Genomic DNA, 24,915 nt, shown 5'->3' on the forward strand with positions numbered 1-24,915 from the left:
ACAGATAAATTGAAGAGCCGACCCTTTGGGAAATTTACACCCCGGGCTCAGTTCAATTGCACAGTCATAACTCCTATGAGGAGGCAAAGACGCAGACTCATTCTCACTAAATACATCATAAAAGTCCGCCAAATAGTCAGGAACATCATGCGACTGAGGAGAGGTGGAAAAAACCGGAGCCTCACTAAAGGCACACCGACAACCCCAACTCACCACAGACACAGATTTCCAATCCAAAACTGGATTATGAATTTGTAACCAGGGAAACCCCAGAACAATGGTATCATGCAGATTATGCAACACCAAAAATCTGCAATTTTCTTGATTGTCTGGGGCGACCCGCATTACCACCTGGGTCCAAAACTGAGGTTTATTTTTCCCCAAAGGAGTAGCATCAATCCCCCTCAAAGGGATAGGCGTCTGCAGAGGTTTCATCGGAAATCCACAACGTTTAGCAAAATCCAAGTCCATTAGGTTTTGGGCTGCTCCCGAATCCACAAAAGCCTTGCGGAAAATGTGGACAGGGAGCAGATCAGAGTAATTGCCAGAAGAAACTTAGGTTGAACACCACCAACAGAAAACGTGTGTGCAAAGCGTTTCTCTCGTTTAGGACAGACAGAAATAATATGCGAGGCATCTCCACAGAAAAAACACAGCTTATTACGCCTTCTGAACTCCTGACGCTGCTCCCTGGACAAAACTCTATCACATTGCATAGGTTCAGACACCTGTTCAACTGGTGGCAACACCTCTCGTGCAATCCTGCGTTCACGCAAACGCCGATCAACCAGAATGGCTAATGACATAGAATCGTCCAGACCAGAGGGAACAGGAAATCCCACCATAGTATCTTTTACGGCTTCTGACAAACCCTTCCGAAAGAGAGCAGCCAAGGCATTATCATTCCAGGTAGTAAGGACCGCCCACTTTCGGAATTTTTGACAGTACAATTCTGCAGAATCTCGACCCTGGTTCAATGCCAACAGGGTCTTTTCAGCCTGATCAATAGCATTAGGTTTGTCATACAACAACCCCAAGGCTTGAAAAAATGCGTTCACATTAGTCAGAATAGGATCATCTGGTTTCAAAGAAAACGCCCAATCCTGGGGATCGCCATGCAGCAAAGAGATGACAATTTTAACCTGCTGCGCGGAGCTCCCTGACGAGTTAGGCTTCAAGGCAAAAAATAATTTACAATTATTTTTGAAATTCAAAAATTTAGACCGATCCCCAAAAAATACATCAGGTGTAGGGATCTTTGGTTCAACAGCATGCGAACAAGCATGGTTGGCGGAAGTTCCCCGCACTTCCGCAGCGAGCTGCTCCACACGATCAGACAATTGCTTTATCTCCATTGAGAGAAAAAAAAATTCCCCCTACGGCCTCAGAGATATAGAGGAAAAAATATACACTTTTTTTTTTTTTTTTTTTACAATTCCTTCCTGCTATTGAGTACCCTAGGATCTACGGTGATTCTGTTATGAAAGAGTCACCGTAGGAGGCAAACACAAAAATACTAGCTACGTCCAGAAAACCAGAGAAGTTGGCCGCTATCAGATTGCAGATCAACACAACTAGCAGTAGCCGTGGGGGGTTCCTACGGTGCCCTAGACCCCTCGATCACAGCCGGAGCGCTAAATAGCCTAAAGACAGAAAGGGAAATCTAAACTGCCCCAGAGCAGACCCCAAAGTAATAGGCAGCCCCCAAAATATAATGACGGTGAAGCAAGATGAAAAAATACTCACACAGATAGAAAGATAGGCTGAGCAAATGATGGGGCCCAAGCTAACTAAATAGGACAGGAAAGGAAGGTTGCTGTCTGCAATCTGCCAAAACCCTATCAAAGACAAAAGCCAACAGACTGATAAGGAAAAAGACCCTGAAGACGCTAGGCTTCAAAAATACTATATCAGTACTCAGGTATTTTCTGAAGACAGAACAAAAAGGAATTCAGCTCACCCCAGCAGGGAATGGCAGAAATCCAGAAAAACAAAGCAAAACAAAATCAAAACACAAATGCAAAAAGCAGAGCAGAAAACTTAGCTTTTGAGGAGCAGGAATTCAGACTGGTCTCCAAGAATCCCTCAGAGAAATCACCCGCAGGGCAGAAGGGCGTCGGCGGCCTTATATCCAGTCCGTAACTCCACTCAGCCAGTCATCATTAGGCTCAGGTGCTTGATAATCAGGCTTACTACCTTCCTTTACCAGAAGAGGGAGTTCATCAGACCTCAGTGGCGAAGGGGAAAATGAACTCACAACACCAGACCTTATCTTGGTCTCCACTGTTCCTGTTAACTGCCATATCTTAATTATGTTTTGAACTGAGGACAGGGGAACTTGAAAACACTTTGTTATCTTCTTATTGACTTCTCCTGCTTTATGAGCCTCCACTATTTCCATTTTCAGAGTGCTAGGCAGCTGCTCAGAAGAACCCATGGCCGCTGATTTTTGGCACAGGGTTAGGAGGTTGGGTTTTTATAAAGCTAGTTAATGTGCATCACCTGGCTTTTCCTAATGATGATCGTGAACAAGTGACAGGCTACCTAAGGTCTTAAACCTTGTTCAAAGTTATCTGAGCACACAAATCTCCAAGGATGCCCAAACTTTTGCATTGTCCCATTTTCTTTTTTTGTATTGTTTACAATGTAAAAATCATATGTATACAGCTACAGCTCTGGCAAAAATTAAGAGACCACTTCTAAATGATCAGTTTGTCTGATTTTTCTCTTTATAGGTATATTTTTGAGTAAAATGTAAATTGTTCTTTTAGTCTACAAACTTCTAACAACATGTCTCCGAATTTCCAAGCAATATTTTCTGAAATTGAGAAATGGTCAAAATAAAAAAAAAACAAACAAAATAGTGCTTTCAGACCTCAAATAATGCAAAGAAAATAAGTTCATAATCATTTAGAAACAACAATGCTAATGTTTTAACTCAGGAAGAGTTCAGAAATCGATATTTTGTAGAATAACCAAGATTTTTAAAAACAGCTTTCATGCGTCTTGGCATGCTTGCCACCAGTCTTTCACACTGTTTCTGGCTCAAAAATGTAAACAGTTCTTCTTTGTTTGATGGCTTGTGACTATCCATCATCCTCTTGATTACATTCCAGAGGTTTTCAATGGGGTTCAGGTCTGGAGATTGGGCTGGCCATGACAGGGATTTGATGTGGTGGTCCTTCATCCACACATTGATTGACCTAGCTGTGTGGCATGGCACATTGTCCTGTTGGAAAAACCAGTCCTCAGAGTTGGGGAACATGGTCTGAGCAGAAGGAATCAACTGTTTTTCCAGGATAACCTTGTATGCGGCTTGATTCATACATCCTTCGCAAAGATTAACCTGCCCAATTCCAGCCTTGCTGAAGCATCCCCAGATTATCACCGATCCTCCACCAAATTTCACAGTGGGTGCAAGACACTGTGGCTTGTACACCTCTCCAGGTCTCCATCTAACCATTAGACGACCAGGTGTTGGGCAAAGCTGAAAATTAGACTCATCAGAGAAGATTACCTTACTCCAATCCTCTATGGTCCAATCCTTATGGTCTTAGGCAAACTTCAGCCTGGCTCTCCTTTGCTTCTTATTGATGAAAGGCTTTTATCTAGCTCTACATGACTTGAGCCCTGCCTCTGGGAGCCTGTTATTAACTGTTCTTGACATGCACTTCACCACAGCTGCCATTCCTTTTGTAGGTCTCTTGATGTCATCCTGTGGTTGCTGAGTGACATTTGAATAAGATGACGGTCATCCTGGTCAGTGGAGAGTCGTTTTCGCCCTCTGCCGGTCTGTAGCTTTGTTGTCCCCAATGTCTGCTGCTTGACCTTGTTGTTATGGACTGCCATCTTAGAAATTTTAAGAATGGAGGCAACATGATGCTCACTGTATCCCTCTGCTAGTAATGCCAGAATTGAGCCCTTCTTTTCCTCACTCAAGACTTTTCTTTTCAACTCCTTTGGCATGGTTAAAAGTTATTTTTTCATTCCTATTACTTTTGGGATATTACTAGCACTTGTTTTGCCTTCCAGCTTGTCCTATTGCAAGAGGATTGTGAACCCCACAGCAGGGTTTTTTTTTATACTTTCCTTCGTTAAATAAGATTTGGTTCAGGTGATCACCTAATCAGAAGCATATTAAGTAGAATGAGGTGTACTCTGGTTGGAATTCAACTGACACTGGAATGGAATGGCTGTCAGACATGTAGAGAAGCTGAATTTTATAGAGCTGTGCAGTGGTCTCTTAATTTTTGCCAGCGCTGTGTATTAATCTCTATCATAGAATCATAGAATCGTAGAGTTGGAAGGGACCTCCATGGCCATCGTGTCCACCCCCCTGCTCAATGCAGGATTCACTAAATCATCCCAGACAGATGTCTGTCCAGCCTCTGTTTGTATAATATTTATATATAAATTTTCTTTTTTTAAGAACATTTTGTTTTAGTTTTTGTTAGTCCACTTGGGAGGACCTGAACCTGAAATTTAGATATCTTGCAATTTTATTATAAAGTGGGATATGAAAAAAAAATATAACACAAAACCTTATTTAAATATTAGGTAATTTTCTGATGAAATATTCCCTTTAAATTCTTAACTGTTCTACGACCGGACCGTAAGTAAAAGGCTATAATTGTGTGATGATGATAATATAAGGACTGTGACCATCTCTCAATTACTTTCATGATGATGACAGTAGTTACCATATACACAGTACAATAATACAGTAAATATGGACACAATTAAATGTATGCAGTATAATCTACAGCAGCCTCACTCAGATTTTGACGGCTCGGCTTTGATTTTACCGTCATTGTTCTGTTTTTCAGGCACCTTTATACTGCTAATCACCTTCTTTGCATTTCTGCACTGTTGGTTGAACGCCTTTGCTGAGATGCTCCGCTTTGCAGATCGTATTTTTTATAAGGTGACTGCACTTTTTTTCTGAGGCAGTGGTTTGTGCATGGTATGGCCGTATGATAAAGCTCCTGTTCTCTTTTTCTGCAGGACTGGTGGAACTCCACATCCTTCTCTAACTACTACCGCACGTGGAATGTGGTCGTCCATGACTGGTTGTATTACTATGTCTATCAGGATCTGCTGTGGGTAAGGACAATAGCATGGCATTAATCGGAAAGCCTGGAGATGTGAGCCTGCACTCAGCAAGTGACGGATTCCTGTTTTTTTTCAGCTGTTGAAGAAGCGTTTCCGCACAGCAGTGATGCTGTCAGTGTTCCTCATCTCCGCCTCTGTACATGAATTCGTTTTCACATTGTCTCTTGGTTTCTTTTACCCGGTCATGTTCTGCCTTTTTGCTATTTTTGGAGGTATATAAATCCATGTTTGTTTGTTTTTCCTTCATAATTATGGTGTTAGCTTCAGGTGTATAAAGAGAAGAGAGGGGGCACACATGAACGCATGACCCTATTTAAGGGGTTTTCCACTCCTGAGACAACCCCCATCTGAATCCATATGCTTTCCAACATTAAAATAACGCCCCTTCTCACTGCCAGTCCTGGCGCCATTCCAGTGGTGTCGGCACTGGCTCTCCCGAAGCTTGATTCACATTATGTCACGTGATCCATGTGTCCAGTCAGCACTGACTCTCCCAAAGCTCAATTCACATTATGTCACGTGATCCATGTGTCCAGTCAGCACTGGCTCTCCCAAAGGCTAGATTCACATTGGGCACAGTGATCACATGACATAATCAGTGCTGGCTTCACTCTCCCCGCCTTCGGACAAATTGGACATGAAGAGGAGGTGAGCAGTCAGCCACACCTCTGACTACCTCCCGATGTGTGATTTGTGCCATGACGGAAATAATTATTTGGTTTTTGTTTCCCTTCCTCTCACTCACTTATTCACTATCATTGCTATTCTTCTTGGAGATTCTCACAATCCAATAGCAAACACCATGGGACCAAGCAGGGCCAGGTTCCTCTTTTCAAGTGCAGCGAACTAGTGGGATGATCTGCTTTTACATTATATGCTTAGGGTTAGCTAAAAATACTCTTCGTTCTATATTTAGTAGAGCTGAGCAAAACTTCCTACAAGACCCTAATCAGGTTACCATCTCAGTTCTCTGTGTCTGCTGGTCAGAGCACTTTCTGGCATTCTGGGTGTCTCTTCTGATTGACAGGCCACCACAACGTCATGCCACGGACTACTGATATGGTCTCTGGACCTCTGTCCTGCCAGTCGTTTTGCTAAACTGTAATTTTCAATATTTAGTTATCACTTACACCTACATTTCACATTTTCCCTTTGGCTGCTATTATGTTCAGATGCAATGGACTGTCAATAATCAATAATAAATACCATGGATGGGCAGAGTCGTACATAAGTCATGAGGCCCGAGCTCTAATCACACCCACCACAAAAAAAAAATAAAATTGATGGGGCACAGAAGAGCATATCTCACCGCTCTACAGCCCTTACAGAGTAATTTTCCTCATAATGAAGCCCTAGATTCTTCTTTAATTGCCCCCATAAAGTATTATGCCAACAAAAATGCCCTCCAGACACTGATACCCACACAGTGAATTCTCATATACAGCATGATTACACTACTATGTATCTCTCTAGTCTGCCTCTAATCAGGAAGTAACTATCTTTTATCTAAACCTTGCCCCCTCCCATATTAAAGCTGTTCCCAACTGTGCCTCAACCTGTATAACTTGCTTCCTATATCTAGTGTGCCCAAAACTGCACTTTTCCTTTCCCAAATCTAACAATCAGCCTTCTGTTATATCTTATGTCCTTTATTTTATGCCATACCTAAGCTTATCCCTAAATGTCTTGCATAAAATTCTTTTTTACATCCACAAAACTTAGACTAGTGGCTATGAAATCCTATGTATTTTAACAATTACATTACTCATATAATACAATAAAACCATGTCATCACACATATTCAAATACAGTAACATCACATTTTGGGAAACATCGTCTTTAAAGAGAGCCTGTCAACTGTTTTGGCCGCTATAAGATGCAGCCACAGCCTTTCAGGGCTTATCTACAGCATTCTATAATGCTGTAGATAAGCCCCCGGTCAGACCTGCAAGATATGAAAAATAAGTTTTATTATACTCACCGGGGGGGAGGGGGTTAATCCAGTGAGGTCTGGTCCTATGGGTGTCACCGGTCCGGTTCCGGCACGCACCATCTTCTTGTGCCTCCGCCCTCCTGCTTCCTTCATGGCTCCCCGGCATCGCGCTCCTGTGCAGGCGTACTTATCTGCCCTGTTGAGGGCAGAGCAAAGTACTGCAGTGCGCAGGTGCCAGGAAAGGTCAGAGAGACTCAGTGCCTGCTCACTGCAGTACTTTGCTCTGCCCTCAACAGGGCAGATAAGTACGCCTGCACATGAGCGCGATGTCGGGGAGTGATCAAACGGGAGAGTGACGTCGCAAGAAGATGGGAGGTGCCAGACCCGGACCAGCGACACCCATTGAACCGAACCGCCCCCCGTGGTGAGTATAATAAAACTTATTTTTCTTTATCTTTCAGGTCGCATCGGGGGCTTATCTACAGCATTATAGAATGCTGTAGATAAGCCCTGAAAGGCAGTGGCCACATTTTTTAGCGGCAAAAAAGGTGACAGGTTCCCTTTAAGGAGGGAAGGCACCTGACCGTTCCTGTAACACGCCTACATTTCACTGCCTGATGGGGAAGGAGGGGGGAATTGATTATTAGGCATCTCCCACTTTATATAAGAATTGTCATGTCTCACATTTTCCCTTTACTTATAAGTTATAACCAACTCAGTCAAACATTGCAATTCATTATGAGCATCATACAACCAAGTCAGGAGGCACCTTCCACAAGCAGCCAGATGCCATACGTGTGTAAAACCATCGTCGGGAAGGTGGACACTTCAGCACATTCGGTACTTACTGTGCTGGCAGCTGCTTCATCCCTGGGGACCAAAGGATGTGAGTCAGAGCCCAGAATAATTTCAAACAGTTCAGCTTTATTATCTTCCGGACACAGAACTTCCAATACACCATTTACACACTCGACACGGTACCAGCAATACATCTTCTACAGTTACAGCGGAACGAGGAGCCCGGTGAAAACAGCACTTTGACCTCTCCCTGTGCCCGACTTCAGCCCACGAAGATACTCGTCTACTAGGTCGTCCACCCCCTTTTGGCTATCCTGTCCGTGCACTCGCTGGTGGCCCACTCGACTACTTCATCAGCTCCCCAGACTCTGGCTGATGCTTCCACAGTGACTCACCCACTGGCTTCTCTATTTGATCAGCTCACAGACTCATGCTGACCTTTACTCAGTGACTCATCCACTGACGTTCCCACATTGACTTCTTCAGTGGCTTCTAGCCTGCTGCAGATACCGTACTCTCCTTTTCTGCTCTGCACTATTCTCCCACATCTACTCTGGATGTCCTGGGATTCACCTCACGCCTTGTGTGGCAGCTACACTGCTCAAGAACAGAGACGTCTGAGCAGCACAGGGGTCCATCCCCCACTCTCGCTAGAATCAGGAAATGTCTCTCACTAGTTTCCCGGCTACCACTCCTACATTTAACCCTGAAGTGAACTACAATTGTGCTCTATTCTTGAGTGTGCTCAGTGCCCCCATCTTGTGTCCTTTCTTACTACCTTACTTATGTTAGGGCTGGCGGAACGCACCAAATAATAAAATAATAGTAAGGTGCATTCGCAGTTCGGGGTCCACCGTGCAGGGGTGGTAAACTGCTGCTTAGTAATGGCGGAAGTATAAAGCGGTGTAGAAAACGTCACACGTGGATTAACGTTACCCAGTGTGAACAGAAGCGAATTCTGTTAACTCACAGAGCCGCGCTACCGTAGAACATAAATGCCGGGGCCTGTTTAGCTCACAGAGCCCGGCCACGGAGCGCACAGAAAGCGGTCACAGAACTCTGCCCCAAGGACACGGGGTCAGAGTCCCTCTAGACCTTCTGAGCACGCGGCGTCACACCTGCGGACACCCCTATAGACGCTGACTATGGAATATCGAGCACGTGCACCATGGCGTGCCGAGTCACCGGTGGACACTGATGCCTGTCTCAGACTCTGTCCTACCTACACCTAAGCCTGGGCGCGTAACAGGCTAGCCTGCACAACTCATGCGTACCAAGGGTAGGGGTTTCCAATGAGTCATTCACCAGAGACATTCATACATGCATACAACACTCACTCCTCATAGTCTGACAATGCAGTCTATACTAGCGCATGGCCGAGCGGCCATGCGAACCTTTTATAGCCGCGTCCTTCCGGGACCTTCCTGACCTTTGAGATGGTCCAATCCGAGCTGGAGAAGGACCTGAGCATGTGACCTCCGATCTCCAATGAGAGGTCGTCCCACGGGCATGCTCAGTGAACCGAAAGGAGGACATAGTCCCTGGAGTAGAAAGAACACCGTGAGCACAACTCTAGATGGTGCTAAGGTTAGGTTCCCAAACCGTTAAAGCAACAAATATGAACCTAGCACTCAACTTAAAGGTATTTGTAAGACGGTTTATTGTAGTACACGAAAAAAGACGTTTCGGTCAATGTGACCTTCTTCAGTTACGTGTGGTATATAGATTGTGTAGAGCTTATAGGCATCTATCAGAAAGGACGATGGTGCTTTAGGCATTGAGGAGAATGATCTCTCATTCTCCTCAATGCCTAAAGCACCATCGTCCTTTCTGATAGATGCCTATAAGCTCTACACAATCTATATACCACACGTAACTGAAGAAGGTCACATTGACCGAAACGTCTTTTTCGTGTACTACAATAAACCGTCTTACAAATACCTTTAAGTTGAGTGCTAGGTTCATATTTGTTGTATGGTCCCTGGAGTGGCTCGCTGCTGGCCAGCATGTGTAGCTATAGCTGGACCAGAGGGGGCAGCAGCAACCAAGCACACAGTGCTGGTCTGAGCAGAGCGCCGGGATCGATGAGTCTGCTGAGCAGGCTCCGCTGTGGCCGAAGTGGAATGGGAGACCGCCAAATGCAAGGCTCGGGATTCCTGCTGTGCAGCGGCAGGAACCCGATGCCTAACAACTTACATATACTAATATGGCAATAAACACATATATAAAGCCAACACATAATGCATAAATACGTGAATCCAAGACATTCAAATATAGCAAACAGGTTCAAACAGTAGTATAATCTACAGGGCTAGGCCCTGACCCTCTTATACATGAGAAGCACGCAGCCTTTCTTTATCGCCTTATTGGGGGACACAGATTACCATGGGTGTATGCTGCTGCTGCTAGGAGGCTGACACTATGCAAAACAAGAAAATTAGCTCCGCCCAGCAGTATACACCCACCGACAGGCATCAAGTACCTCAGTTTGTGCTTAGTGTCTGTAGGAGGCGGACCGGAATCTCCCCAGATCCGCATTTTATGAAGCCTTTTTTCCTTTCAGGTTTTTATTTGTGTTTATTAATGTTTTCACTTTATTTTTCAGATACAGCATCAGGAAACGGGATGTGAGTTCATCCTGCTTTTCCTTTTCAGGCGGCTGAGCGAGCAGTGTGGTAGTACCCACATCACAACTCTCAGGACCGCAGGCAGGACCTTTCCCTATCACCCTCGGGTGCTATGGGCTTATAATGGTGGCCGGTCCTAGCCGAGTACCCTCCTCACCCCTCTCCCGGGACAGGGCTGAGAGGAAGATGGCGGTCGCCAGCGGTGACGTTTCCCCTACCAGCATGAGTTGGAGCCGTCTTCTGCACCATACGAACAGAGTGCGGGTACTGAGGATCATTTCTCCCAGCGGCCTGCTGGCTATCGTGGGCCCCTGCGGTCATCCTCCTCACGGACGTCAGGTAAGCGGATCCGGATGTCCCCTCCAGCCCTGTTCTCAAATATGGACCCTAGCCGACCGATCAGCCCTGCAGCCATTACAGCCAGTACTGCGCTGTTTTAAAATACCCCTGCAACAATCAGTATCAGTACCTCTTCTCCTTTTTGAATTTCCCTCCAATTTTCCTCCACCAAGCGCTGTCAGACGCGCGCTTATCATCGGGGGGTCCAGCGGTGGCCTCCACAGGCAGCATCCTACCCGGTGGCTGCCCTCTCCCTGTGACTTTCCTATCCATGTAGCCTCCCTGTCTCTGTTGGTCCTGTCCCTGTGGCTTCTTTGCTCTGGGCGCGCTGTCGCTTGTTAGGGCAGAGGGAGCGCTTTCACTTACAAAAAAAAAAGTTAAGGAAGCTTATCCCCTCTCCCTGCGCGCGCTTTCTTTGCGCTCTGTTACAGCCTATCACAGGGCTGCTTTCACTTCAGCCCTGTCAGTAGGACATTTACCGCGCCCCCTCCTCGGTCCTCTTCTAATCAGGGCTTGGCGATTAAGCCCCGCCCACCGCTAGCGTCTCTTCCTGCCCTTGCTGGAGATCTTTCTCCCTCTTCTCAAGATTTCTTCCTGGGGGACACAACGCTGGTTCTTTTTTCTTCTGCATCTGAACCTCGGTAGGCTCGGCGCTGCTTCAGCTGACGCTAGAATTAGCTCCCCTCCGCAGTTCCACATCAGGCAGGGTTTCTACCGCTTTGACATATGCCCAACCCTGCATGGGCTCTCTGCTCTAGACCCACCGCTTCTGTAGAAAGAAGTGGGCATCAGGCCAGTCGTCTCCCTTCTGTCCGTCCTGCAGCCCTTCCTCCGTGTCTGCCCCTCAGGAGCACTCCGAGCCCCGGGTTGAGAGTACCCCACCCCCTGAGTGGGCCGTGGCGATGTCCCAGTCGGTTTCCGATCTGACAAAAGTGTCTCAATCTCTGGTCCAGGTCTTAGAGCGGTTACCCCAGCTATCTGCAGCCACCTGTGCGCCGACCGCCTCTCACGGTGAGTTGCCAGTACATGACCGCGACCCTCAGATGGACAAGCCGGGTAGGGGCTCTAGGAAGAGGGTCCTGTCTGGCTCTTCTTCCAGTTCGCAGGGTCCCTCCGCTTCTCCCAGGCTACGCTCTTCGTCTCCATCCTCAACAGACGATCCTAGGTCAGACGATGATTCCCAATCTAGATCTGACTCAGAAGCGGACAACATAGCTAGAACTCGGGATATGGTAGATAGTCTCATATCGGCTATATTCCAAACTCTCAAGATAAAGGAAGATAAGGCACCCCCTCAAGAATGCTCTGTTTCCTTTAAGAAAGCGAGGCCCCCCCATCTCGAACCTTTCCTAATCACAAAGAGTTCGACACTTCCTTAGCCAATCATTGGCAACATCCTGAGAAACGTTTTTCAGGCCGCAAGTACTTAGATGTACTATATCCCTTCGATGTGGATCTAGTCACTAAATGGACCAAAGCTCCCGAGGTAGATCCACCAGTTTCTCGGATTTCCTCTAAGACGGTTCTTTCCCTTCCGGACGGAGCTTCTCTTAAAGATCCAATAGACAGGCAAATAGAGTCGTTGGCTAAGTCAATTTTTGAGGCATCCTGCGCCTCCCTCTGTCCTATCTTCTCCTCTGCTTGGGTGGCGAAGGTCATTTTGGCTTGGGCAAAAATTCTGCGCAAGGGCATTTCAGCGGCAGCTCCTCAGGACGAGCTGGCAGATTTAGCAGACCAAATTAATCATGTGGGCAAATACCTTTTGGTCGCCTCCTTGGACGCGGCTGGGTGCATAGCAAGAGCTAACAGCAACATAGTAGCCATACGCCGCATTCTTTGGTTGAAGTCGTGGAATGCGGACACCACTTCAAAAAAGTCGCTCACCAACCTGGCATTTCATGGCTCTAGGCTCTTTGGCGCCAAGCTAGATCAGATAATCTCAGATGCCACTGGTGGGAAGAGTACTTCCCTTCCTCAGTCCCGTCCTAAGAGGTTCTTTAACAGGAAGGCTTCTCGGCCGTTTAGGTCCTTTCGCCCCTTCTCTCCTGCAGAAGGCTCATCCCAGCAGGACCGACACTCCGCTTCCAGAGACCGGAGAAAGCCTTCTTATAAGCCCGCTCCCCGCTGGAAATCCAGAGGTCAGCCCTCCAGGTCCTCAGGCTCCCGATCCGGCAGATTTTCGTCTAAGTGACGGGGCACCCCCACCTGGAATTCTTTCCAGGGAGGGAGGCAGACTTTCCTTTTTCAAGGACGCATGGCTATCCGTTGTCGACGACGCTCGGGTCAGGGAAATCATCACATCCAGATACAAAATCGAATTTTCTTCCCCCCCAAACAGTCGCTTCTTCCTGTCTCGATCCCCAAGACAGCGGTCCCAGATTCCAGGGTTCCTTCAGGCCGTCTCCTCCCTCCTTTCCGCCGGGGTCATCGTTCCCGTTCCTGCAAACGAACGGTTTTCAGGGTTCTACTCGAATCTCTTCGTAGTCCCGAAAAAGGACGGCTCCCTTCGTCCAATTTTGGACCTCAAGATGCTCAACCGCCACATGAGAGTCCTCCACTTCAAGATGGAGTCTCTGCATTCAGTAATAGCCTCAATGGAACTCGGGGAGTTTCTCTGCTCTGTGGACATACAGGATGCCTATCTCCACATTCCCATTTGTTTGCGACATCAGAGATACCTCCGCTTTGCGATTCAGGACAATCACTATCAGTTCACGGCCCTTCCCTTCGGCCTAGCCTCCGCTCCCCGCGTCTTTACGAAGGTGATGGCATCAGTCATGGCCATCCTTCGATCCAGGGGGATTCTTATCATTCCTTACCTGGACGATCTCCTGATCAAGGGCTCGTCCCTCCAAGACTGTCTCCAGAGTCTTCAGATAACCCTGGATGCCCTCGGACGCCTCGGATGGATAGTCGACAGGAGAAGTCCATCCTGCGCCCTACCCAGCGTCTGACCTTTTTGGGCATGGAATTCGACACGAATCTAGCCCGGGTTTTTCTACCGAGGGACAAGTTTTCATCCCTTTGCAAGGGGATCCAGTCCCTAAAACGCTCGACGATCATGTCCCTTCGGTCCTGCTTGAGGGTCCTAGGGAAAATGATAGCTTCCATGGAAGCAGTGCCCTTTGCACAATTCCACTCTCGCCCTCTCCAACTGTTCCTCCTGTCAGTCTGGGACAAGACCTCGTTTTCTCTGGTCCGCCCCATTCTCCTTCCGCTCAGAGTCAGACAGTCGCTGACTTGGTGGACATTGCCGGCGTCAGTTCTCCATGGAAGGTCTTCTCTTCCGCCTCAGTGGCAGGTCATCACCACCGATGCCAGTCTCCTAGGTTGGGGGGCGGTTTACCATCAGAAAACGACCCAAGGGCGCTGGAACGCCCAGGAGACTCTTCTGCCCATCAACCTTCTGGAAATCAGAGCAATCTTCCTTGCTCTCCTTCGTTGGCAGCATCTCCTCGCAGGCAAACCAGTCCGCATTCAGTCAGACAATGCCATGGCCGTGGCGTACATAAACCACCAGGGCGGTATTCACAGCAGGCAAGTAATGTCAGAAGTGGCGAAGATACTGCGTTGGGCAGAGCGTCACGTTCCGGCGATCTCCGCCGTCCACATTCCAGGGGTGGAAAATTGGGCGGCCGACTTCTTAAGTCGCCAGGGTCTAGCATCAGGCGAATGGTCCCTTCATCCCACAGTCTTCAGTCAGATATGCCAGCGTTGGGGCACCCCGGACGTCGATCTCATGGCATCTCGGATAAAGAACAAAGTTCCTCACTTTGTAGCCAGGTCCAGGGATCCTCTAGCTGTCGGTTGCGACGCCCTAGTAATTCCGTGGTCCCGGTTCCAACTGCCCTACCTATTTCCCCCCTTGCCCTAATCTCAAGAGTGGTCAAAAAGATAAAGTCAGAGGGCATCCCAGTCATCCTAGTGGTTCCAGACTGGCCGAGACGTCCTTGGTACGCGGAGTTAGTGAACATGCTTGCGGACGTCCCCTGGAGGCTTCCAGACCGTCCAGATCTTCTCTCACAAGGCCCCCTTTACCATCAGAATTCTCAGTCTCTGAGTTTAACGGCATGGCCATTTAGGCTGCAATTCTGAGAGAATCAGGGTTTTCCAGCCGGGTCATTCAAACCATGATCAAGGCTAGGAAGCCAGCCTCCTCCTACATTTACCATAGGTACTGGAAGGCGTTTTTCTGTTGGTGCGATGATAACGATCTTTTTCCGTTGTCATTCTCCATTCCATCCATACTTGGTTTCCTCCAATCCGGTTTGGATGCGGGCCTGTCCAGTACCCTCAAAGGCCAGGTGTCTGCCCTGGCAATCCTCTTCCAGAAGGATCTGGCTTCTTTACCGCAGGTGAAGACCTTTCTCCAAGGAGTCGCCCATGTGGCTCCCCCTCATCATTCTCCGATAGATCCGTGGGATCTCAATCTCGTTCTTGGCGCTCTCCAAAAGGCGCCGTTCTAACCAATCCAGGACATTCCTCTGTCCCTTCTTTCATGGAAGGTGGCTTTTCTAATCGCCATTACCTCCATCAGGAGAGTTTCTGAGCTGGCGGCTTTATCCTGTCGTTCCCCGTACCTTATCCTTCACCAAGATAAGGTCGTTCTCAGGCCAGTTCCTTCCTTCCTTCCAAAGGTGGTATCCCCCTTTCACATTAACGAAGATATCGTTCTTCCATCGTTTTGTCCTGCGCCAGTTCATCCTCTGGAAAAGTCGCTCCACAAACTGGACGTAGTGAGAGCCTTGCGTGTCTACCTTGCCAGGACCGCTTCTTTTCACCAATCCGATTCCCTGCTTGTCATCTCTGAAGGTCGGCGGAAAGGGCTTCCGGCGTCCAAATCCACAATTGCTCGCTGGATTCGTACTACCATCCTGGAAGCCTACCGATTTCAGGAAAAACGGCCCCCTCCGGGAGTGAGAGCCCACTCCACCCGGGCTGTAGGGGCTTCTTGGGCTGTGCGACACCAGGCTTCGGCCTTGCAACTTTGCAGAGCTGCGACCTGGTCGTCTTTGCACACTTTTGCGAGGCTCTACAGGGTTCATACCCAGGCCTCGTCCGATGCAGCTCTTGGTAGGAAGGTTCTGCAGGCGGTGGTCGCACATCGGCCGACCTAAGCCCTTCCTTCTTTCGTTCCTTTATGGCTGTTCCCACCCTCGGGACTGCTTTGGAACATCCTATGGTAATCTGTGTCCCCCAATAAGGCGATAAAGAAAGAGGGATTTTGGGTTCTTACCGTAAAATCTCTTTCTTGGAGCCTTCATTGGGGGACACAGCACCCTCCTTGTTTAAGTTGTACTGTGTTGGGTCTTCGAGTCCCTTGTTGGGTTGGTACATATGTTCATAGTTTTTGGTTGCTTCTCCTACTGCTTTCTCACCCATTGAGGTACTTGGTGCCTGTCGGTGGGTGTATACTGCCGGGGAGGAGCTAATTTTCTTGTTTTGCATAGTGTCAGCCTCCTAGCAGCAGTAGCATACACCCATGGTAATCTGTGTCCCCCAATGAAGGCTCCAAGAAAGATTTTACGGTAAGAACCCAAAATCCCTCTTTTTTCCTGTTCCCAGCTAGTTTTTCAAGCTTCAGTATATTTTATCTGAAATACCACAAATTTTTAGAATAAACCAGATCTGTGTAATATGGAGCTTCTTGGGTTTCATGCTCTCAGTAGTTCTGTACATTTGATGAATCCCTCTTTTGGCCACACAATTTTGGTAAAGGTTGTCTAAAGCTGTCAGTTTTGGTATGATAGATCCCCAACTAATGTATAAGAAGGTGGCCTGGATAGCAGACATTTAATTTCGTTGTGATCTCGGTATTTGAAAGCAGTTTATCTATTCCTGCCTATTGAAGCAAGCAGGCATGCTCAGTCCATGTAAGCGTGCATGTTTATGGGGACCGGTGGCTGTGCTTTGATTACAGACTTCTCTCATGCTTCTTGTGTCTTTCCAGTTTGTTTTAATTTCATGATGAATGACAGTCGGACCAGCCCGGTGTGGAACGTGATGATGTGGACCTTCCTCTATATTGGCCAGGGAATCCAGCTGTGCTTGTACTGTCAGGAGTGGTACGCCCAGATCCACTGCCCCCTCACAGAGGTAAATCTGGAACCTATCAGGAGATTCGAGATGAATTAGGATCCGGATCATCACTCGAGCTCTGTTATTGTAGACATGTATGTTCTACTCTAAAACATCAAAGCTTTTCAAGGAAAACATAGTTTGAAATGGCGGAAGGGAACGAGGTGACGGAGAGTTTGGTAAAATCTTCATGTCTGTCGAAACGTTGCTTGGACATGAGATATAGAAAAAAAAATCCTCTTCCATCTATAACAATTGGGAAGCTTTGTTACTTTTCTTTTTTCTTTATCCAAGAAGCAGGGCCGCGCTGTCTTCTTCTGTCCGCCCCTCGCCTAGATTGTCGTCTCTCGTCTCTCCCTCTGTGTATACGGTGCGACCGGTCAGGGAAAGGTTGGCAGGAACATACTGTACCTATGGGATTAGTCATCTTTGTCACCTCATCCCCAACCACCGTCTTCAACTATGTTTTGTCTGAAGTGTCAAAGCATTTCAGAATACAACCTATCCTGTGCAATCGTGGGGCTTCTGCTCTCTGATCATGTTGCCCGTTTTTTTGCAGCTTGACGGGCCCCGTGCATGATAGAGAGCAACAGAAGGATTGCTACACACTAATAATGAAAGCTTATTTTTCTGAGTGACACATTCCTATTGGGATCCGGACATGGATCCACACACAGACATGACCTCTGTATCCAGTGTAAACACTAAACCGAAAAATGAGACATTGTGTGCACTGCGCTCTTATTTCCCATATCACATCCAGCCCTTACTCTTGTGATTGGTTCATAAAGCAGAGCTGAATATAGTGAATAAAGCCTCATACAAATACTGATCCTTAAGGGTACTTCACACTAAGCGAGATCGCTAGCGATTTAGTGACGCAACAGCGACCTCGCCAGTGATCTCGTTACGTGAGACACTTAGCAGCGACCAGGCCCCCGCTGTGATGTCGCTGATTGTGCTCGAATGTCCTGGGCCATTTTTTGATCGCTGGTGTCCCGCTGGCCAGCATGCATCGCTGTGTTTGACGCCGACGAACGACCTCGTTAGCGACTCAGAAATCATGGACGCAGGCGGGAGTCGTCAGAATCGCTGCTGTGTGACACTAAAGACCCCTTTACATTTAGCGATGCACCAGTGATCCGACCATGATACGACCCGGTCAGGATCGCTGGTGCATCGCTAAATGGTCGCTCGTGAGCTGCCAAACAAGCAGATCTCACTAGCGATGTAGCGACGCACCAGCGGTCGTTACTTACCTTTTACACGCAGCGATGCTGACGTCCTCCCGCCCGCGTCCACACGTCACTCGTCCGCGCCAGCAGGAAGCGCCCGACGAGAAATGGACCCGGCCGATCTCGCGCGATCAGCGACAGACAGCGGGGGAGACGGTCGGAGGTAAGTATCACATGTAGCGATATCGCTAGCAATATCGCTGCTGCGTCACAAAATCGGTGACACTTTAGCGATATTGCTAGCAATATCACTATTTGTAAAAACCCGCTTTAGCAAAGCACCAGCGATCCCGCCGAGATCGTTGCTGCGTTGTTGGGTAAATTTGACTGTTTGACAGCTAACTAGTGACCTCTTAGCGACGCACCAGCGATCCTTACCAGGTCGTATCGTTGTTGGGATCGCTGGTGTGTCGCTTAGTGCAATGGTACGCTTAGAATGACAAGAACGATGATATCAGGCAGTGATCCATAAGACAAACACGCAGCTCTCCTCCTCCTCATTCTCCTACTTGTATTTTATTCATTAAAATGTTTACACATTCAGGCAGTAGGAGTCCAGTGGGCGGTCTTAAACAGTGACTGACAGCTATCCTTGTATGCATGTTTATACACAGAAGGCTGTCAGTCATGGAGTGAGACCTCCCACTGAACTCCTAAGCCCAGAATAAGCAGACATTTTTAGACTAAAAGTTGATATACTGAATCTTTTTAACTTCACACCATATATCATTCTGCTCTATACTACAATCTCTGGAATGGAGACTGGCTAATGAAACAGTCGCCGTAAGAAAAAAAAAATTGACACTATATTTTCCAACTTGGACATACTACATCAAGACCGATCTAGACAAATAGCCTTGATAACGTCCAATGTGTAGCATAAAATAGCCCCAGTAATTCTCTAATGATATAAGGTGTAATATGTTTTATATTTATGTACAGGAAACAATAAATGGGCCTGACTCCTATAACGCCTGGATATTATTCACAGGTTTCTGGCCACGCAAATCCTCTACAGCTGCTGATGTTAGACTAGAGCAAGGGCAGCAACTGATTTTCCCAAGGGGCTACATGATAGATTGTGAACATTGTGTAAGGCCGAATCAATAGGCTGAAATTATGCTCAATAATAATATTAACAAAATTATCTTATGATTAATATTGAGCAGAATTAAGTATGCTGACATCCCCCTGTATACAGGATGATCCCTGACACAGCCTCCCTATATACAGGATGAACCCTCAGAAAGCCTCCCTATATACAGGATGAGCCTTACACACAGCCTCCCTATATTCAGGATGAGCCCCCACATAGCCTCTCTATATACAGCATGAGCCTTACATAGACTCCAAATATACAGGATGAGCCCCCACACAGCCACCTATATACAGGATGAGCCCCCACACAGCCTTCCTATATACAGGATGAGCCCCCATATAGCCCCACCTATATACAGCATGAGCCTTACACACAGCCTCCTATATACAGGATGAGCCTTACAGCCTCCCTATATACAGGATGAGCCCCCACACAGCCTCCTATATACAGGATGAGCCCTCACACAGCCTCCTATATACAGGATGAGCCCCCACACAGTCTCCCTATATACAGGATGAGCCCACACACAGCCTCCTATATACAGGATGAGCCCTCACACAGCCTCCTATATACAGGATGAGCCCCCACACAGTCTCTCTATATACAGGATGAGCCCTCACACAGCCTCCTATATACAGGATGAGCCCCCACACAGCCTCCCTATATACAGGATGAACCCCCACATAGCCTCTCTATATTCAAGATGAGCCCCCACACAGCCTCCCTATGTACAGGATGAGCCTCCATACAGTCTCCTATACAGGATGAGCCCCCAAACAGCCTCCTATATACAGGATGAGCCCCCACACAGCCTCCTATATACAGCATGAGCCTTAAACATAGCCTCTCTATATACAGGATGAGATCCCACACAGTCTCCCTATATACAAGATGAGCCCCCACACAGCCTCCCTATGTACAGGATGAGCCCCCACACAGTCTCCTTATATACAGGATGAGCCCCCACACAGCCTCCTATATACAGCATGAGCCCCAAACAGCCTCTCTATATAGAGCATGAGCCTTAAACATAGCCTCTCTATATACAGGATGAGCCCCCACATAGCCTCTCTGTATACAGCATGAGCCTTACACACAGCCTCCTATATACAGGATGAGCCCTCACACAGCCTCCTATATACAGCATGAGCCTTACACACAGCCTCTCTATATACAGGATGAGCCCCCACATAGCCTCTCTATATACAGCATGAGCCTTACACACAGCCTCTCTATATACAGGATGAGCCCCCACATAGCCTCTCTATATACAGCATGAGCCTTACACACAGCCTCTCTATATACAGGATGAGCCCTCACACAGCCTCCTATATACAGCATGAGCCTTACACACAGCCTCCCTATATACAGGATGAGCCCTCACACAATCTCCTATATACAGGATGAGCCCCCACATAGCCTCCTAAATACAGCATGACCCTTACACACAGCCTCCTATATACAGGATGAGCCCCCACATAGCCTCTCTATATACAGCTTGAGCCTTACACACAGCCTCCCTATATACAGGATGAGCCCCCACATAGCCTCTTTATATACAGCATGAGCCTTACATACAGCCTCCCTATATACAGGATGAGCCCCCACATAGCCTACTATATACAGCATGAGCCTTACACACAGCCTCCTATATACAGCATGAGCCCTCACAGCCTCCTATATACAGCATGAGCCTCACACAGCCTCCCTATATACAGGATGAGCCCCCACATAGCCTCTCTGTATACAGCATGAGCCTTACACACATCCTCCTTAATAAAGCATGAGCCTTACACACAGCCTCCTATATATAGGATGAGCCCCCACACAGCCACCTATATACAGCATGAGCCTTACACACAGCCTCCTATATACAGGATGAGCCCTCACACAGCCTCTCTATATACAGGATGAGCCCTCACACAGCCTCCTATATACAGGATGAGCCCTCACACAGCCTCCTATATATAGGATGAGCCCTCACACAGCCTCCTATATATAGGATGAGCCCTCACACAGCCTCTCTATATACAGGATGAGCCCTCACACAGCCTCCTATATACAGCATGAGCCTTACACACAGCCTCTCTGTATACAGGATGAGATCTCACACAGCCTCCTATATACAGGATATGCCCTCACACAGCCTCTCTATATACAGGATGAGCCTTACACACAGCCTCCTATATACAGGATGAGCCCTCACACAGCCTCTCAATATACAGGATGAGCCTTACACACAACCTCCCTATATACAGGATGAGCCCCCACATAGCCTCTCTATATAATAATAATAATAATAAATTTTATTTTTATAGCGCCGACATATTCCGCAGCACTTTACATTTCAGAGGGGATTTGTACAGACAATAGACATTACAGCATAACAATAATCACATACAGTAGATTATAACAAATAACAAGAGGAGTGAGGGCCCTGCTCGCAAGCTTACAGTCTATGAGGAAAGAGGTAGACACGAAAGGTGGGTGGTAACAGTTGCTCTGATTGTATGGACCAGCCATAATGTTAAGTGTGTAACAGTACAGACACAGAGGGCTAATGGATGCATAAAGCATGTGGGAACATGATGCTGGGAACCTGGTTATGGTAAAACTTTTGGCTCTGCCACACAGGGATAGGTTAGGTTAATGTGTTGAGGCGATAGGCCAGTCTGAATAAATGCGTTTTCAGGACACGCTTAAAATTGTGGGGATTGGGGACTAATCGTATTGACCTGGGAAGTGCATTCCAAAGAATTGGCGCGGCACGTGTAAAGTCTTGGAGACGGGAGTGGGAGGTTCTGACTATTGAGGATACTAACCTCAGGTCATCAGCAGAACGGAGGGCGCGGGTAGGGTGGTATACTGAAACAAGGGAGGAGATGTAGGGTGGTGCTGAGCCATGGAGGGCTTTGTGGGTGAGGGTAATAAGTTTATACTGAATTCTGGAGTGGATGGGTAGCCAGTGTAATGACTGGCACAAGGTAGAGGCATCGGTGTAACGATTGGTGAGGAATATGATCCTGGCTGCAGCATTCAAGACAGATTGGAGAGGGGAGAGTTTGGTAAGAGGGAGACCGATTAGAAGAGAGTTACAATAGTCGAGACGAGAATGAATAAGAGAAACAGTAAGAGTTTTTGCAGAGTCAAAAGTAAGAAACGGTCGAATTCTAGAAATGTTTTTGAGGTGCAGATGACAAGAGCGAGCCAGTGATCGAATGTGGGGGGCAAAGGAAAGCTCGGAATCAAGTATGACCCCAAGACAGCGGGCATGTTGCTGGGGAGTAATAGTGGAACCACACACAGAAATAGCAATGTCGGGTATAGGTGCATTAGTAGCGGGAGGAAACACCAGGAGTTCAGTCTTTGACAGGTTCAGTTTCAGATATAGTGAGGACATGATATTAGACACAGCGTTTAGACAATCGCCAGTGTTTTCTAGAAAGGCTGGCGTGATGTCAGGAGAAGAAGCGTATAATTGGGTGTCATCAGCATAGAGATGGTACTGGAAACCAAATCTACTGATTGTTTGACCAATAGGGGCAGTGTACAAGGAGAAGAGGAGGGGGCCTAGAACCGATCCTTGAGGAACCCCAACAGTAAGGGGAAGGTGAGAGGAGGAGGAACCGGCAAAAGAAACAGTAAAGGAGCGGTCGGAGAGATAGGAGGAGAACCAGGAGAGAACGGTGTCCTTGAGGCCAATGGAATGGAGCATAGTGAGGAGGAGCTGATGATCCACAGTGTCGAATGCTGCAGAGAGATCCAAGAGAATTAGCATGGAGTAATGACCATTTGATTTAGCTGTTAGCAGATCATTAGAGACTTTAGTGAGGGCAGTTTCAGTGGAGTGTAAAGAGCGGAAACCGGATTGGAGAGGGTCGAGAAGAGAGTTTTCTGAGAGATAGCGGATAAGACGGGAGTGGACCAGGCGTTCCAGGAGTTTAGAGATGAAGGGAAGATTAGAGACAGGTCTATAGTTAGCGGCACAGTTTTGGTCGAGGGATGGTTTTTTAAGTAGTGGATGTATGATGGCATGCTTAACTGAGGAGGGAAAAATACCAGTAGAGAGAGAGAGGTTAAATATTTTAGTTAGGTGAGGGGTGACAGCAGGGGAAAGGGACTGGAGGAGATGTGACAGAAATGGGTCACTGGTGCAAGTAGTTGGGCGAGAAGATGCAAGGAGCCTGCTTACTTCTTCTTCTGTGACTGGTTCAAAATCAGAGAGTGAGTTAGATGCAGTGGGGGAGGGAGGACGGTGCATGGTATGAGGGGATTTGGAGCTAATTTCCTGTCGGATCTGGTCAATTTTTTCTTTGAAGTAATTGGCCAGATCGTCAGCTCGGAGCTCCGTGGTTGGGGCCTGTACTCTTGGATTGAGTAGAGAATGAAAAGTGTCAAAGAGACGTTTCGGGTTATTGGACAGTGAGGTGATGAGGGTGTTGAAATAGGTTTGTTTGGAGAGGTGAAGGGCAGTGTTGTATGTTCTAAGCATAAACTTAAAATGGATGAAATCTTCGTGTAGATTGGATTTTCTCCACAGACGTTCGGCGCACCTGGAGCACCGCTGCAGGAAACGTGTTTGCACCGTGTGCCAGGGTTGTCGCCGTCTGTGTTGTGGTGTTCTATTTATAGGGGGTGCAAATTCATCCAGGGCAGTTTGAAGTGTTTCATTGTAATGCTTCAATGCAGAATCAGGACATGAGAGGGAGGAGATAGGGGCCAATGAAGACTGCAAGTTCTTCATAAGTTTCTGGGTGTTAATGGCCTGTATGTTTCTATAAGTCTGGACAGTGGGGGTGACCTGAGCAGCCTGGCAGTTCTTTATAGAGAATGAAAGAAGATTGTGGTCAGAGAGCGGGAGAGGGGAGTTTGAAAAATCATCCACTGCACAAAGCCGAGAGAAGACCAAGTCGAGGGAGTTTCCGTCTTCATGCGTTGGAGAATTAGTGAGCTGCGAAAGGCCAAATGAGGAGGTTAGAGATAAAAGGTGAGTAGCAGATGGGGAGAGGGGAAGAGCAATGGGGATGTTGAAATCTCCCATGATGAGGGTAGGGATGTCACAGGAGAGAAAATGTGGAAGCCAAGTGGCAAAATGATCCAGGAACTGATGGGAGGGGTTGGGAGGACGATACACCACCGCCACTTGCATGGAGAAGGGGGTGTAGAGTCTGACGGCATGGACCTCAAAAGAAGGGAAGACAAGTGAGGGTACTTGAGGGATAACCTGAAAGGTACATTTTGGTGATAGGAGCAGACCAACGCCTCCACCAGCTCTATTGTCTGATCTTGGGGTATGAGAGAAGTGTAGCCCCCCATATGAAAGAGCAGCAGCAGCGGTAGTATCTGACTGCTGGATCCAGGTTTCAGTAAGAGCCAGGAGGTTAAGAGAATTAGAAAGGAAGAAGTCATGAATGAAGGAGAGTTTGTTACACACTGAGCGAGAATTCCAAAGTGCACAATTAAGAGAGATAGATGGCATGCAGGGAATATTAATAAGATTAGAGGGGTTTCTGAGTGTAGCAGTGGGGGGGTTTGACTTTCTATAACATGGGGGACCAGGGTTGGGAGCAATGTCTCCTGCGACTAGGAGAAGGAGGATACAAAGAGTGAGCAGATGGTTAAGTGATTTGTGAGAGCGTCTCTGGTGTTGAATGGTGGGACTGCCAGGATCTGTGCAATTTAACAATGTGAAAA

At 47.4% G+C, this 24,915-nt stretch overlaps 1 protein-coding gene across 4 annotated transcripts in view; it reads left to right on the forward strand.

Moving 5' to 3' along the window:
* The window catches only part of SOAT2 (sterol O-acyltransferase 2), a 140,457-nt gene that overhangs the window by 100,569 nt on the left and 14,973 nt on the right, over positions 1-24,915 (forward strand). The window contains exons 11-14 of one of the 4 annotated variants that reach the window (XM_073546171.1): positions 4,827-4,924; positions 5,005-5,103; positions 5,189-5,324; positions 16,760-16,905. In XM_073546171.1, the coding sequence (XP_073402272.1) occupies positions 4,827-4,924; positions 5,005-5,103; positions 5,189-5,324; positions 16,760-16,905 (479 nt within the window). Of the gene's footprint in view, positions 1-4,826; positions 4,925-5,004; positions 5,104-5,188; positions 5,325-16,759; positions 16,906-24,915 lie in introns of those variants that run through there. The other 3 variants (XM_073546172.1, XR_012220395.1, XR_012220394.1) reach the window with 3 other exon arrangements.

The sequence above is a fragment of the Dendrobates tinctorius genome, unplaced genomic scaffold (genome assembly GCF_039654945.1).
Source record: "Dendrobates tinctorius isolate UK_male_01 unplaced genomic scaffold, ASM3965494v1 ptg000145l, whole genome shotgun sequence".
NCBI classification, from domain to species: Eukaryota; Metazoa; Chordata; class Amphibia; order Anura; family Dendrobatidae; genus Dendrobates; species Dendrobates tinctorius.